This window comes from Ruditapes philippinarum, unplaced genomic scaffold (genome assembly GCF_026571515.1).
Source record: "Ruditapes philippinarum isolate M1 unplaced genomic scaffold, ASM2657151v2 ctg1573_1_1_1_1, whole genome shotgun sequence".
Classification (NCBI taxonomy): Eukaryota; Metazoa; Mollusca; class Bivalvia; order Venerida; family Veneridae; genus Ruditapes; species Ruditapes philippinarum.
Window position 1 is genome coordinate 230,145 of NW_026862214.1, and position 14,678 is coordinate 244,822.

The following is a 14,678-nucleotide window of genomic DNA, read 5'->3' on the forward strand; positions in this document are numbered from 1 at the left end:
TCTTAACTTTTATTCACTGAATTTTTTCCCCTTTCCGAACTAACAAAATTCCAGGTTTACGAAAGAAAAAAAGAAATCTTTAAGATTAGAAAACTGCACTCTGCATATGATGCACTGTTAGCTGCACTGCTAGTTGCAACATTCTTTGCATACATTTTGAAGACACTGAACTTTTGCTGTTCTTTACATTGTTAAACGTAGAGAGGAATTATTTGACAAAACACACGAAAAAAGCAGACTTTCTGAAATTCTGGTTAATTTATGTAAATTAGGGATAATTGACTGCTGATACAAGGAGCTGGCTTTTCTGGAAGGATTATACTGCATTACAATTAACTTGTACAGCATTGTTTCGGGCCAAAAATAAAATATTGTTTGGTTTACTTCCTTCGCTACATACCCATAAAAAAACACGGCTACCCAAACAATTTTAATGCCAAATTAAACATGAAAGCAGTCATAAAATGAGAGTCACTTATTTATATTATTGTCTTCTGTTTATGCATTGTTCAAACGTGGATAGTGAATAAAACTTTGAACAAATGCTAAGCATTTACAATTTCTTAATTTGAAATCCATACAATTCAGGTCTTTGTTCAAATGAAAAAAAATCAATAATTGTTCAAATAAAAAAAAATCAATAAAAAAATTAATTTTGCATTGTGTATCTACTTACTTACTTACTTACTTACTTACCTAGTTTGGCATGGTTACTGGAAGGGGAACAAAGATGTTTTTAGGGCTTGCCTATATCTGAATTATTTTCTACAATTTTGAAAGAAACTTTCAAAATATCTGAAATTTAGCATTTGCATTTAAATTATTAGGTTGACATTAACATTACGTACCAGTAATAAAGGTACTAGTTGCCATGGTTACAAGAGAAAAGAATAATTAGATTGGCCTGAAATAGCCTGCCTGATTTGAAAGACAGATAAATTGTGTAATATAAATTGAATGTATCCATGCATCAACTGTATCTAAAACAGGCACCTGTCTGTTGTTGTTTTTTCACCATTGTTTGCTGTTTTTTATGCCATCATTTGCTTGATTCTTGTCTGATTCTATAAGTAGACAGATACATTGTCATCGGTCCCATTCCGTCCTATTTGCAGCCGTGCTGTTCATCGTTGACGAATAACATTCCATGGTCTACAGCAGACACAGAAAAACAAATTACCATATTTGTTGGATTATCATCCATTTAATTATCTTTTATGGTGCCGGGTTTATTATGCTGACAGTTTATGTATGTTTGTCTGTGTGTTTTTATGGCCTCCTTAAGCAAGGCATACGAGTAGATGAATTTTCAACTTGTCTAAAGAATAGGGAGAACTTTTATACTGGGGTTGGTGTCTCCATTGCCATTACACTTTGGTTTAGTTTTTGCTTCTTGCTATCTTTAAAACTATGGACAGGAATAGGTTGAAATTTCATACACTTATTTGACAGCATAAAAATCAAAGTCAAGTTAAAAGCAAAGGATATTTTTCCATTCTTGGAATTTCTTCAACTCTGAAAGTACTTCTTACTTTATATAGAGAATCCATTTCTCCCATCTGAGACCACTTTACAAAGTTACGAGCATTACAAGATAACATCAATATTTACGTAACATATTATTCCAGTAATAGACAAAGACCTTGAACTTCTGTCATAAACAATGCCCTGGTACAAGAGATCAATTTTCAATAATAGAATAATAGGCTGTTCTGAACGGATTGTGTATAAATAACCTATTATTTATATCGACTTTGTACCTGGTGCAAAAAGTTCAAGCAAAAGTTACATCTGGTCACAATCTATGTCTTTTGGCTTTAATCCTGGCTTAGAAAATCTACTGGAGTAAAAGCTTCATCACATTTGTGTCTTTTTGGCTTGTGCAATCCTAGCCTAGAAATATCTACTGGAGCAAAAGCTTCATCACATTTGTGTCTTTTTGGCTTGTGCAATCCTAGCCTAGAAATATATACTGGAAAAAGTTACATAATCTCATAAGATGGCTTCTTCACATGTGAAAGAAAATGTACCTGGCAAGGCTGGGAGTGGCATGAGATTGAAATCAGCTTGCTTAACTTAGCCATGCAGGCACCTATGTATAGTTTATGGAATCATAATAACTGGAGGAACAATGAATGGCATGTTGACAACATTATTTCCAGTATCAGATAGTGTACAAATTTAATACAGCAAAATCATTATAATTGTGGGGCACAAACTTTCATGATTTTAGTGGACAGGTCAATCCATGAATTAGATCCAACAAAATTTCATTGCATGGTCTGTAGAATTATTTTTGTGAAACAGTTTCTGCATTTTACTTTAAAAATAAAAAACACAAAATAAAGACAATCGGTGGATTTGAGAAGCCCATGAAAATAATCCTTTTTGACAAAACCACGAAATTTCATGCCTGCAAAATTAAATGAATGCACAGTAAATTGCTAGGATGTTAACATGGCTGCAAGCTGTCTGAGAGGTAAAACTACTGGGAGTTATTTTGTGAAGCAATGAGGAGTCTGTAGTGAAAATTGACAATGTTCTGTGTGATTGTCCTGTAGGCAAGATTGTAGCCAGAATTCTAGCTTTTCTAGCCGATGTAATTACAGTCTGAAAATAATAACAATATTGATCACTTTTTCTTCAAGAGTTGTAGGTGGTTTCGCTGCAATGGATATGGTATTGATTTCACAAGATCTCAATCTCTCGGAGATTGCTATTGCGCAATTAGGTCACCTAGCGCGAAACTACTCTTTACAATGTCTGGCTGTAGAAGGGGATAAAAAGTTTACGTGTGCAAAAGTCACATGACCTAATATTGTAACCTTGAACTTACCCTGAGAAAAAACGGTCAAAATATGTTGTATCGAAACGGAAATTTTGGATAATGCAATGGTTTACATGCTAGAAACTTGTGATTTAATCACAATTAATAAAATTGAATAAATATGGACAAAGTGTCCTATATAAAGTCTGTATTCATTGTTGTAGATTTTATAAAGATTATAGCTTTATTGCTAAAAGCAGTATTCTTCCATTTTCATGCTTTTTTAATAGTTTTGTAACCTATTTTTCTTTAGGTGAGAAACACATTCATTTGTTGTCTTTTTATGCATCAAAAGTTACTCTATTTCACATGTCAATGATGACTTCAGTCTCAGTGAAGCACTTTGGTGGGAGTATTTATCTTATTCAGAAAAAGTCTAGTTTCGGATGCAGTCTATACCAGATGTATTAATGTGCTGTTATAAGACAACGTAAATGTTATGTGACATGTGTCACATGATAAACAGTCACATATTTATGCTTCAAAATTTTTAAAAGATGCTCTTATGCGTTCCAGTTATTGATGAAGAAGTAGGGTTCATAAAACAGAATACACCTGTGGGTCTTTTTAATCAATTGGTAATTGGCCGTTCAAATATTGCATTTAATGACATCCCATGACTTGTACAAATATTGCTGTTCTTAATTATTCTACTTAAATTTTGAAAACTTCGATAAAATAGAAAAAAAGATTTTGAAAAAAAAATTGTATTATTTCATTTACATTATTTGAACGTAGCAAATTACAATAAAATCCTCCGATAAATTCAAATGACTTGAAATTACATTGCATGGCGCATAAAATTTAAACGATGTGAAATTTTATAGCATCAGAATGAAACAGATAATTATAATTGCATCGTATTGTATTTTACACTAAAACCTGTCTGGTAAGACCACATTTTGAAAACATGATTTACTTATTGACTGGTTTACAGGTGGTCCTTTGGTACAAGTGTATAGCTATCCTGTATTTCTATCAAACATGTATGATTTGAAACATGATTTTCATTTAGCACAGGTGTGTCATTTTCATGAAGGTTTACTTAACTTTTTGTGACCTCCTGCATTTATCAAAGCTTTTAATTTTGCAGTTTGTTTTTGTCTTCATCATATGAAATCTACAGGACTTGATTATTTATATGTTGAGGAAACTCCTACAAAGTCTGTGTCATCAGGGACTTTAGGTTCTTTCATGTGAAGAAGCTACATATATGAAATCAAGCTAGGTTATAGCAGATCTGTGGCTTTATGCAAGGTGCCGACTTGTTCCTGAAACATTTAATACATCAAAGGACCAGAGATCTTCCTCATCCAGAAGAGCTGGGACGTCAGAATATAAACTTTACAGTGTTTGTGTGTGAGCTTAAACCCAACAAACCAACAAAGTTTTATATACATAAAAGAAAAAACTGTGTTCAAAAACTTTAAATTTTTATTTATATATATTTTCAGGAAGGGATCTGCATCATCACAAAATATACCTGTAGAATCTTTGCTGAGAACTAACTCAAGGGAATCTACTACCCCACCCACTCCAGGTAAGTTTTCTTGAGTCCTTAACCTGCCAAATTTCTTAAATGGACTTGTCCAGCTTACATTATCATGGAACATTCCATTATCAGTTCTAGAGATATCAGGATAAAAATTTAGTAATTCAGGCAACAGTATAGAGCTTGGTCAGACTGCACAATTGGGCAGACTGGCCTAGTTCTATACTAGTGGTGAAAGCAATTGATCACTTTTCGTTCCTGCTGATAAGTTAGTTAACTTAAACCTTATAATCAAATGTTATTCTGGGATTTTAATTCAATTGTTTCAGTTTTGAACCAAAAAAAAACCTGGTGTGTCTGCTCAAAAAGCAAGCCAGACTCACGTATTGCATAAAAGAATAATGAGACCTTGAATTTGTTTCTAAAAATAGAATTTCCATACAACCTAATAGTATGCCACCCACCCATCAATGCATTCCTGAAAACGTTTGCCAATATTTTAACAAAACTGAAATATTTATTGTGAAACTATTGGAAATCTGCAGGTGGTTAAACAGAGAAATAATAACAAAAAACACGAAAGTGGCATTTTGTCATTTGATCAACTTATTTTAATCATCTAGTACAAATGTTAAAACACCTGAGTGAAGGTGGAACTGGAAATATTTTTCCAATTTTAGAGGTTTTTGCTTAAGACTGCAAAATCGGCAATTTTCACGAGGGATCCAGTTTTGCCGATCTTGCAACAACAGCTCTAGATATACGCATAAACAGTCAAACCTGCGAGCCAAGGCCAGCTAAAGGAAAGATCAAATATGGCCTTTGTAGACAAGTGGTCTTTATTTAAGGGTTACTCTGTTCTATTCAATGAGGTATGGTTGTTGAAAAATGGTCTTTATTCACAGGGTGATCTTTATTCAGAGGTGGTCTGTAATACATGTAATAAAATTATTTATTGATTGACGTGCCTGCAATGTAGTTAGCTAACATTAAGCACATCTTTACGCTATTTTTGTGTAACTCATATGATGCCTTGTCAAAATATATACACGGCTATGCAGTACCATTTTATGGAGTCGGAAAGCCATGCAGGTACTGCAAAATCATTATTTGTGGGAGCACTTATTTTCATGCTTTTAGTTGATACATGTAAATCAATCCATGAATTTAAGATCCAACAAAATTTCATTTTTTGTCCTGTAAGATTATTTTGCTTCACATTACTTACATTTAACCTTTTGGAAAAATAAACAGCACGGGAATTTAAGAACCACCGAAAATATTCTTTGTTCTTTCATGTCATGTCCACAAATTTTAATTGTGAAAAATATATGTAATGAGATATATGTTGACAATATTGTAGGTGTAGATCAGGAGAATGGAGCTGACAGTGTAGATGATAGTGATAGTCTGGGGAATTCTGGCTCAAAGAAGAGTAATCTTACACCTACCAGTGCTGCGCCAAGTTCTGCTGGCCAAAAAGACAAGAAAAGACCGTTCTTCAAAAAGGTATCGAAACTTGTCCATATAAGAGCTACAAGTTTTTCTTTTTCCTAGAGCTTAAAGGGGCCTTTAGCTTATATTTTCTGTTGGAAAACCAATTCTCTGTTGTTTCAAACTAAGTATTTCAGTAATTTTATCTTTGAAAAGTGCATCATATTACTGTTAAGCCTTCTTTAAAACAGCGTCCTGATAGCTATTTATAACGCGTCAGTGACGTTCATTTCTAAAATCAAGATATTTAACCTTTAGAAAAGCTAAAGGGCGCTTTAACCCATTACATGAGCATTTTGTAAAAAATGGCTGTTTTCATTGAAAAGTCTCCCGTTACAAGTTCAAATTGCTATAATACTATAAAAACTGCTTGAACACTAATCAAACTTGGCACAAATGTTGACTGGACCATTGCCCTTGCAACAACATGTTCAGGCTTAAATTTTCTGTTACCATGGCAACGAGGGGACATCTCAAAATTGCCAAAAATCACTGCGTTGATCTTTTCCATCAAAATTGATTTCAAAGTGCTGCAACTTCTCAATGGATTGAGATAGAGTCAAATGCTTTTCAGCGTTGCCTACACGTTACCTTATGATCAATCTGGGGTCATTTATAGCCTCTCACAAGTCCAAAATTTTCTTGGCGATGAGGGGGACTCCGCCCCCCTTCAAACCCCCCAAACAGAAAGGGGCACATCCCCCTTCTGGCAACCCCCTGATGTATCTTTTGGTTGGGGGGCCGCGCCGAAAAAGAGGTCACTTTTTTTAACAACATTTCTCAAACATAAAACAAGTGTTGGGGGCCTAAATAAGGCATTTTTTTTACCATTTGAGACAACAAAAGAGGGGGGGGGGATAAGGGCGCTAAAAGGCGTGTATAAATTATAACGTAATGGCTTAAATGAAGAATATTAAAATTAAATAGTGGCATATATAGAGAATGTTGTTAACCTGTTATTCTTATACATAAGTATATTTAAAAATACAGAACCCATTTATTAACCAATAAGATTATAGAGCTGATTTCCATTATTTCATTTATAATATTATCTGTTTGTAACATCAATTTTCATTGGATAACCCAAATGAATTGATAAATATAAAATTAATATAAGGTCATATTGTAAAAACATCAAAGCTGCTCTTGCCACCTTTATCGTGTGACCTATTTCTAGCAGATTTGTTTTGCATATTAGGGTAATTTTTTACTGCAATGTCATTATTTGAAAAAAAAGAAATATGGTGGTTTGCATACATGCTAATCAGTGCCGGATATCCTTAAATGAGTAATAACTTGTGGAAAACATTACTTTAATCCTGATAAAGTGTTATATGATCATATTTGTATACTAAAACTTTTTTGGGTGAAAAAAATGAAGTTCAATTAAAGCATGTTTAATATACTAGTATATATTTATATGGATATATATGTTATATCTTTATAGTCGGACAATATTTCTCCGTACGAGGTAGTGCCTTCGATGCGCCCCCTGGTGTTGATTGGCCCGTCATTAAAGGGGTATGAAGTAACAGACATGATGCAGAAAGCACTGTTTGATTACCTCAAGCACAGATTTGATGGCAGGTTAGTACAGAAAAGATAATGTAAATTAGTGCTTTACCTTTTAACCTGCTGAAGTTATGTAATGGACTTGGCCAGCTTTGAATTTGGAACAGTCCGTAGAAGTGTGAGATATTTCAATATGAAAATACACTAAAAAATGGGCTACAAACAGTATAGAGACTGGTGAGCATGCAAAATGACCTGGCTTTATGCTTCTGGCAATTTTCGGCAGGTTGAGGGTACATTCTGGATTTAAATTGTGTACGATTTATGTTGATAGCTAAGCATTTGTTTTAAATAATAACATATTGAAAGATATTGAATACAGCCACATTTCACCCATCTAAGTGTAAATGTCCATTATACAGGTAAAAGACAAAATTACTTCACTTTTTCGTTTTATCTCATACAACAAAAAGTGTTTTGTGGTGCTCTAATGTAGGTGGTCATTTTGGTGTGCTAATGACAAAGATTCGAATGTTGTTTTGTTTTCTTTTTGCTTACTTGCAAAACCTTGTTTTGTGCCATTGCTCTGTCACTTAATAGGTTGTACCTGTAAATTACACAAAATCATGAAGACTGAGGAATATGGTATAAAGATTTTGCTCGTTTTTATTTCAGAATAATCATAACTCATGTAACAGCAGATATCTCGTTGGCCAAGAGGTCGTTACTTAACAATCCTAACAAACGAGGACTGATGGAGCGGGCTAATAGTCGAGGCTCAGGTTTAGGTAAAAAAATTAATTCCACAATTTTACAGAATCTCAAAAGTGACATACACACTAAGTTTTGAAATAAGATTTTGTTTAAGCATATTAGCTAATGTTTTGTTGGTTTGAATGAATATTTATTTGATACAAAGTACATGTGACAAAAATAGAGTAAATGTTTATAGGCTCCATACCTTTACAATTGAAATAATAGACAGCGAATTTCACAAGTAAATTCTCAAAAGTGCTGTATGACCTCAACAGACTAGTAGTCTAAGGATTGCTTCTTGTGTGGGTTCAAACCCCATAAGGGGCAGGCCATGTTTGTAAAATATTTGAAATGTTTAAAACAGAAAAATAACAGAAGTGTTTGTGATGTATTTTCAGGTGAGGTGCAGAAAGAGATAGAGCGTATATTTGAGTTGGCGCGTTCGATGCAGGTTGTAGTGTTAGATTGCGATACCATTAATCACCCGTCACAACTCGCTAAAACTTCTCTGGCACCAATTATAGTCTACCTGAAGATTGCATCACCAAAGGTACGCAACTCTTCCTTGCACGATTAGATTAAATTGTCGTACTTACTAACGGTTCGTGATTTATAAAACTGAGGAGAAAACTAAACTTGTTTGACATTTGAGGAATCATTTGCTATCTCAAACCAGGACTGACTAAACTTTTATATTTTACTTAATGGTTTTTATTGATCTGTTACTCATAAAAGAGTAACTGCCCCTGAATTGATTATATGATATAACTGACAATGTCCTGACTTGTGATACTCTTGACCAAAGAGTTACTGCCCCTGTTCAATTTTTGGGTAATATGACTGACAATCTCCTGTCTTATAATTCTTATCCTCAAAAAGTTACTGTCCTTGTTCAAAATTTGTTTGAAATAGCAAAAAGTTTACCAACTTGTGATACTTTAAAAAACATGATTTTACAATTGCATTAAAATTAAATTAAAACCTGTGAAATGGCACAAAGAATTAAAGGGGCGTCTGTGGCCAAGTGGTTGAGGTCATTGACTTCGAAACACCTGCCCTTCAACACTGTGGGACAGGGACTTTGGATTCTTTCATGTGAGGAAGCTATCCAGTTAGCTAACAGAATGTCAGTGTTTCTTCTTCTCAGGTGCCCATTTGTGCCTGAAGTAATGCACTGAAGGGCACCAGAGGTCTTCCTCCACCAGTTAAGCTGGAAAGTCTACATATCACCTATACTCTGTTGGTGTGACCTGAAACTAAACCAAAAAAAAACAACAAAAAAACAACAACATAAAAAAAAAAATGATGAAAATACCAACTCACAAAGATATCAAGTTCATATTAAACTTTTGTCAGACAACGTACTACAAGTTTTTGAATATTTATTTGGTTGAAATATATACAAAATAGTGTTCAATGTTATTTTTACACCAGTAATTTACAGTCTTTAAACTTTCTTATTTACTTTTGTTGGTCTGTTTTCACTTTGTACCTCACATTTCTTTGTCTTGTTTACAAACGAAATGCCTGGCTACTTTAGGATGTTGTTTCTTAATCGTAACTTGTGAACATTCAGGATTTCCACCAGATGTACAAACATTCTTTAAAGCTAGCTAGTTTATTTAGATTAAACTGTACAGAGTCGTGCTTCTCAAATTCTTCAAATAAGTAAACTTTTTTTCCGTAATTCACAATATAATTCTTTACATACTTTACATATTTGATTTGTTTTGTTGTTTTTTCCAGGTTTTACAGCGTTTAATCAAATCTCGTGGAAAGTCACAGAGTAGGAATATGAATGTACAGTTAGTTGCTGCTGATAAATTAGCACAATGTAGTCCGGTATGTACTTTGGTTAAAAAAAATATAGTCCTTGTACTTTGATAAAGATTTGAATTAGCAAAGAGGGTTTTAGTAGTGAAGAAAAATAAAGGATCATGTAAATGATTCTTTTTTTGGGAAATGAGCGATGAGGCTTTTTTCCTGTATGTGGGATGTGCGTCACTTGCGCAGAAATTGGCAATAACTTAGTAGTTTACCAGATGGACCGACTGCTGATATATGACCATAAATGTGACATGAATAACAAACAAACAAACAATGAAGTAAGCTAGTGAATGAGTCCAACATTAAGAATTAAAAACTCAGTTTACTTGTATTTGCTTATTTAAATCTTATTTTACTAAATTTATGTAATGAACATGTCTGGCTTTGAATTCTGGGTGTTTAATGTTAAATATGGGTATTTCTTCCTCTTGACCCAGGGTTCATGGGTTTGAAAATTGAAAAATTGAATATATTTTAGTTTAAATAATTATTGCATAGTGCTGTTACATGTGTTAGTTACATTTGTTTGAAATTCTAGGACGATGTCACCCAGGTATTGTCATGGATTTTGTATTATTTCTTTTAACATACTTTCCCCTTTTTTATTTAAAAAGTGAGAATCATAATTTAAATTTTAAATAATTGAATTTAAATTTAAATAAAAGACTTTTTTGATTGGGGGCTACAAAATTTTTTATTCTAATTTTTCCCTAAAGGGGGCCCCCTAAAATTAATGTCCTTGACAGCTAGATTAGTTTTGCTACATAAACAATAAACTGCTTTTCCCGCAAAAAATTTAGATTTGAAAGTCCATAGTTAAATTACATCAATTTTTTCAAATACCACAAATGTTAAAAAACATTTTGGTGCTAAAGAGTTTCAATTTTATTCAAAGCCACCTTATAAAAAGAACAGAACTGGTAGAAAAGTCTTTGATTGAAACTGGGATTTAATTTCATTTTAGGAAAAAAAGTGTCAGTAGTATTGAATTGTTTCTATTTTATTTACATTATTACATGAAAGGGTACAACAGAAGTATAAAAATGTCCATATTTGATCTTGATAAAGAACTTGATGATCATTAATTAACTTTATTTCTGAAAGTATCCATGACTGAAATTTTATTGTATTTACTTTAGCATATATGGAAAAATTGAACATTCGATGAAAATTGTTTGTATCTTTCAGGATATGTTTGACGTTATACTCGATGAAAATCAATTGGAAGATGCTTGCGAGCATTTAGCGGAATTTCTAGAGGCTTATTGGCGTGCGACGCACCCTGCAACGGGAGTACCTCAATCCCCACGTAGAGACATTCACTCACCTACCCACCTTTCTACTCGAGCACCACATGTGACTAATCCCCATTTAAATCCCCGTTCTCATTCTTCAGACACTAGACCAGAATCCCCAAATGTTCCGAGAAGGGGACATAGTGAATTTCATCGTGATCGTCACCACGGTATCGGGGATACTCACGATAGACCACATACTACTCACGGGCCACACACGAGTGTCCCGGATCGTTCGCGTACAGATCAAAAGCAACATGAATTTGAATCTAATATAGAATTTGATAATGTTCGAGATAGGGACTCGCATAGAAATTACAGTGGCCCAGGTGGGTCACATGACCGACAGTTTGGCAATTCTCCACGTGGTGGACGACACGTCTCGAGAGAAGGAACTATAGATATTTAGTGAACAAAAGTGAAAGATGTTCGAAAACATCAGTTAATAAAGTTTTTTACTAAGTAAATGCCAATTTTATCTTTCATTTTGTGACTGTATTCTGACCAGGAGGGGTCATTGGAGTCGAGGTTGGAGAGATAAAAAAAGGATGCACTAAGTTTCGCAAAATTTTAATTTTGACCTTATTTGATTATGGCCATGACCTTTTGAATGAAATTAAAGGTCAAATGATTAAAAGTGAAAGGTCACTCAAGTTCAAGGTCATTTATTTTGGAGTTGGAATGAGGGTTGTGTATGGAGGACAACTTTGTTGTGAAGAAAGCACTGTAGATAAAATACAAAGATTTTTCCCCAGTTTTCTCTGTGCTTTACGTGTGGCAAAAAAAGACTTTGATTTAAGAAAAAGTGTTACGAATGGTCGTGAAAACAGCCAGGAACGAAGTGGTTCAAGGATATGTATGATCTAGAGGCAGTATTGCCCTTTTTCATGGAAAGACTACAAACAAAAAAGACCTTTTCTAATCCAAGTTCTTCTGTTATGTTATAAAAACCATTGTTGTAGGATTTATGTATGACAAAAGTTTGTTTTTGATGTTGGTTTCTTTCTTTATGTATAGATAAGTGAAAAACAGCTAAAAGAAAAACTGTTTATAAAAAGAAATGATAATAAAGATAAAATTAAAACCTATGATAGAACGTGAAGCAAGAATTCAGAATATAGGTTATTTTATTCTCAGATGATGACTTGAAATGTTCAAGACAGTAGCTCGTTTCAAGTGAAATAATTCTAAATGACCAATACCTGACCTTTGGAAAATATTAAGATTTTAAAAAAAAAGGGAAAAGAGGAAGTTTAAAATTTTTTACAAGGATACATAATTTATTTCACTTAAAAAATCACAAATTTAACTTTGTAGATAAATTTTTTTTTCCCGTCAGATTTCAAAGACGTATTTAATTGAATATTTTGTGAAGGAAATTAAGGGTTTGATATGGCCACAGATCACATTGGTTTTTTTTGGTTTTTTCAATCTAATAGAGCACCTTTTTACTGTTTTTGTATATATTGTCTACGAGTTGTATATATGTATGCACGCCGACTCGATCAAGATTATCTTTTTGAAACTGTTTGCATGTATGTATGTTTTTTGAAGTTTTTTTTTTTTTCGTTTTGAAAGATGTAGAGAATATAAATACACATACAGTAAACTCGGCTTATAGCGATATCCAGGTGACCGCAAATTTATATTGTTATGTTCGGATATTGTTTTATCAGACAGACAACCAATTTGAGAACTAGAGTCAGGACTGTAGCAACAGCATTGTTAAAAGCGGTATATCATTGTAAGCGGTATATTGATATAAGTGATATTGTTATAAGTGATATCGATATAAGTGGTATATCATTATAAGCAGAATATCATTATAAGTGGAATATCTTTATAAGTGGTATATCTTTATAAGCAGTTTATCAATATATATAAGTGGTATAACGTTATAGTCAATATTGTTTTAAGTGGTATATCTTTATAAGTGCTGTATCTTTATAAGCAGTATTTTGTTATAAGTGGAGTTTACTGTAGTCGTTATATTTCATGTAAAAGTTTTTTTTTACATATTTAATAGCTGAAAAAATAAAAAGAACTTTTTTTCTTGTCTGAAAAGTCTATAACAAACATGGCTTATGAAAATTGATTTTGTTTGCATGTGCAAGTTATACACATAATAAAATTTACATATGTTGCATATGTTATACCCATGTGTAATATATGTTACTCATATGTGTAATGTAGGTTATACAAAACATGTTTTGTGTAAAATATATACAAGATTTTCAACATACTGTGTTTTGTACACGATAGTTTATTAAGTATTTTGAGATGTCTACTGAAAATTCTAGGTATCATGGCAACCCCCAGGTATCATGGCAACCCCCAGGTATTATTGCATCAAAGATATCATAGGTTCTAGGGGCGTCCATTGCAAAGTGGTTAAGGTCGTTGACTTCAACAACTTGCCCGTCATAGCTCTTGGTTCAAATCCTGACTGGGATTTATTCATGTGAAGCTATCCAGCTAATATACAATACGTCAGTGGTTCTACTCTGATGGTTGTTTGTGCCTGAAATAATGCATGGAAGGGGCACCTGAGGTTTTCCTTCCACGAGTAAAGCTGGAAAGTCACCATATGATATATACTGTGTTGGTGTGACATAAAACCAAACCAAGAAAAAATATATTTTTTAAAGGTTCTATATGCTTGGGAAGAACCATTTATCCTCGTATGGCATCAGTGCTGGTTAGTTTCAGGATTCAGACTTGGGAATTGTTAAAAGATGAGACCCAGGCTCTCATCAGAATTAAGCTCAAATTAATAATTGAATAACTTATATTAAACACATGTCCAACGCAAAATAAAACACTACATTGTCACATGGTACAAATGCAAACAAAATCAAAAAAAGCAAATATTCTCGGAATAATTTTTTTTTGAATGCATGTTCGAAGATATTTGTTAATCTGGATTTTTAAATATTTGTAAATCCAGGTTTTTCTGTATGTTTGGTAAAATTGTTAGTATGTGCGAAAGTTTTTGTTACATGATTATGTTATATATATATATTAAGAGAGTGTGACATATGTAATCGTTATATTTGGTAAACTGCTAGTAGACGTGTGTAATAATTACACATACAGTCAGCATTTCATACCAATTCAAACAGAGATTACCTTATTTGAAACACGTACCTTGTCGATTCAAACATAAATAAAGCTTTAAAAAAAATTCATAAGTGATAAGAAAAAAAATCATGAACAGAAAGTCTAGTTTAGTGGACCCTAGAAACGTGTTTGATATTGTTTATGTAAGCATATATCGTCACCTCATTGCGGTAACTGGTTAACTCCTATTTTGAACTGATAGTGCAGTAACTGGATAACTCCTATTTTGAACCAGTACGAGTAAACAGTCTCTGCATTTTTAAGGTGATGATATATGAGATGAAAGATTAGTTATATGGATACTGGAAATGTGTTAATAACTTTTTATGGTCCCTGAGCTTCACTCCAGTATGTT

At 33.2% G+C, this 14,678-nt stretch overlaps 1 protein-coding gene across 10 annotated transcripts in view; it reads left to right on the forward strand.

Annotated features, from left to right (window-relative positions):
* Nucleotides 1-14,474, forward strand: part of LOC132718308 (voltage-dependent L-type calcium channel subunit beta-1-like) — a 79,810-nt gene extending 65,336 nt beyond the window's left edge. For 5 of the 10 annotated variants that reach the window (XM_060702008.1, XM_060702007.1, XM_060702003.1 and 2 more), the window contains exons 6-12: nt 4,282-4,367; nt 5,683-5,828; nt 7,261-7,400; nt 8,001-8,113; nt 8,480-8,631; nt 9,828-9,923; nt 11,097-14,472. In XM_060702008.1, the coding sequence (XP_060557991.1) occupies nt 4,282-4,367; nt 5,683-5,828; nt 7,261-7,400; nt 8,001-8,113; nt 8,480-8,631; nt 9,828-9,923; nt 11,097-11,612 (1,249 nt within the window). In that variant the 3' untranslated portion in view covers nt 11,613-14,472. Of the gene's footprint in view, nt 1-4,281; nt 4,368-5,682; nt 5,829-7,260; nt 7,401-8,000; nt 8,114-8,479; nt 8,632-9,827; nt 9,924-11,096 lie in introns of all 10 variants that reach the window. The other 5 variants (XM_060702010.1, XM_060702012.1, XM_060702013.1 and 2 more) reach the window with 2 other exon arrangements.
* Nucleotides 14,475-14,678: the final 204 nt, after the last annotated feature.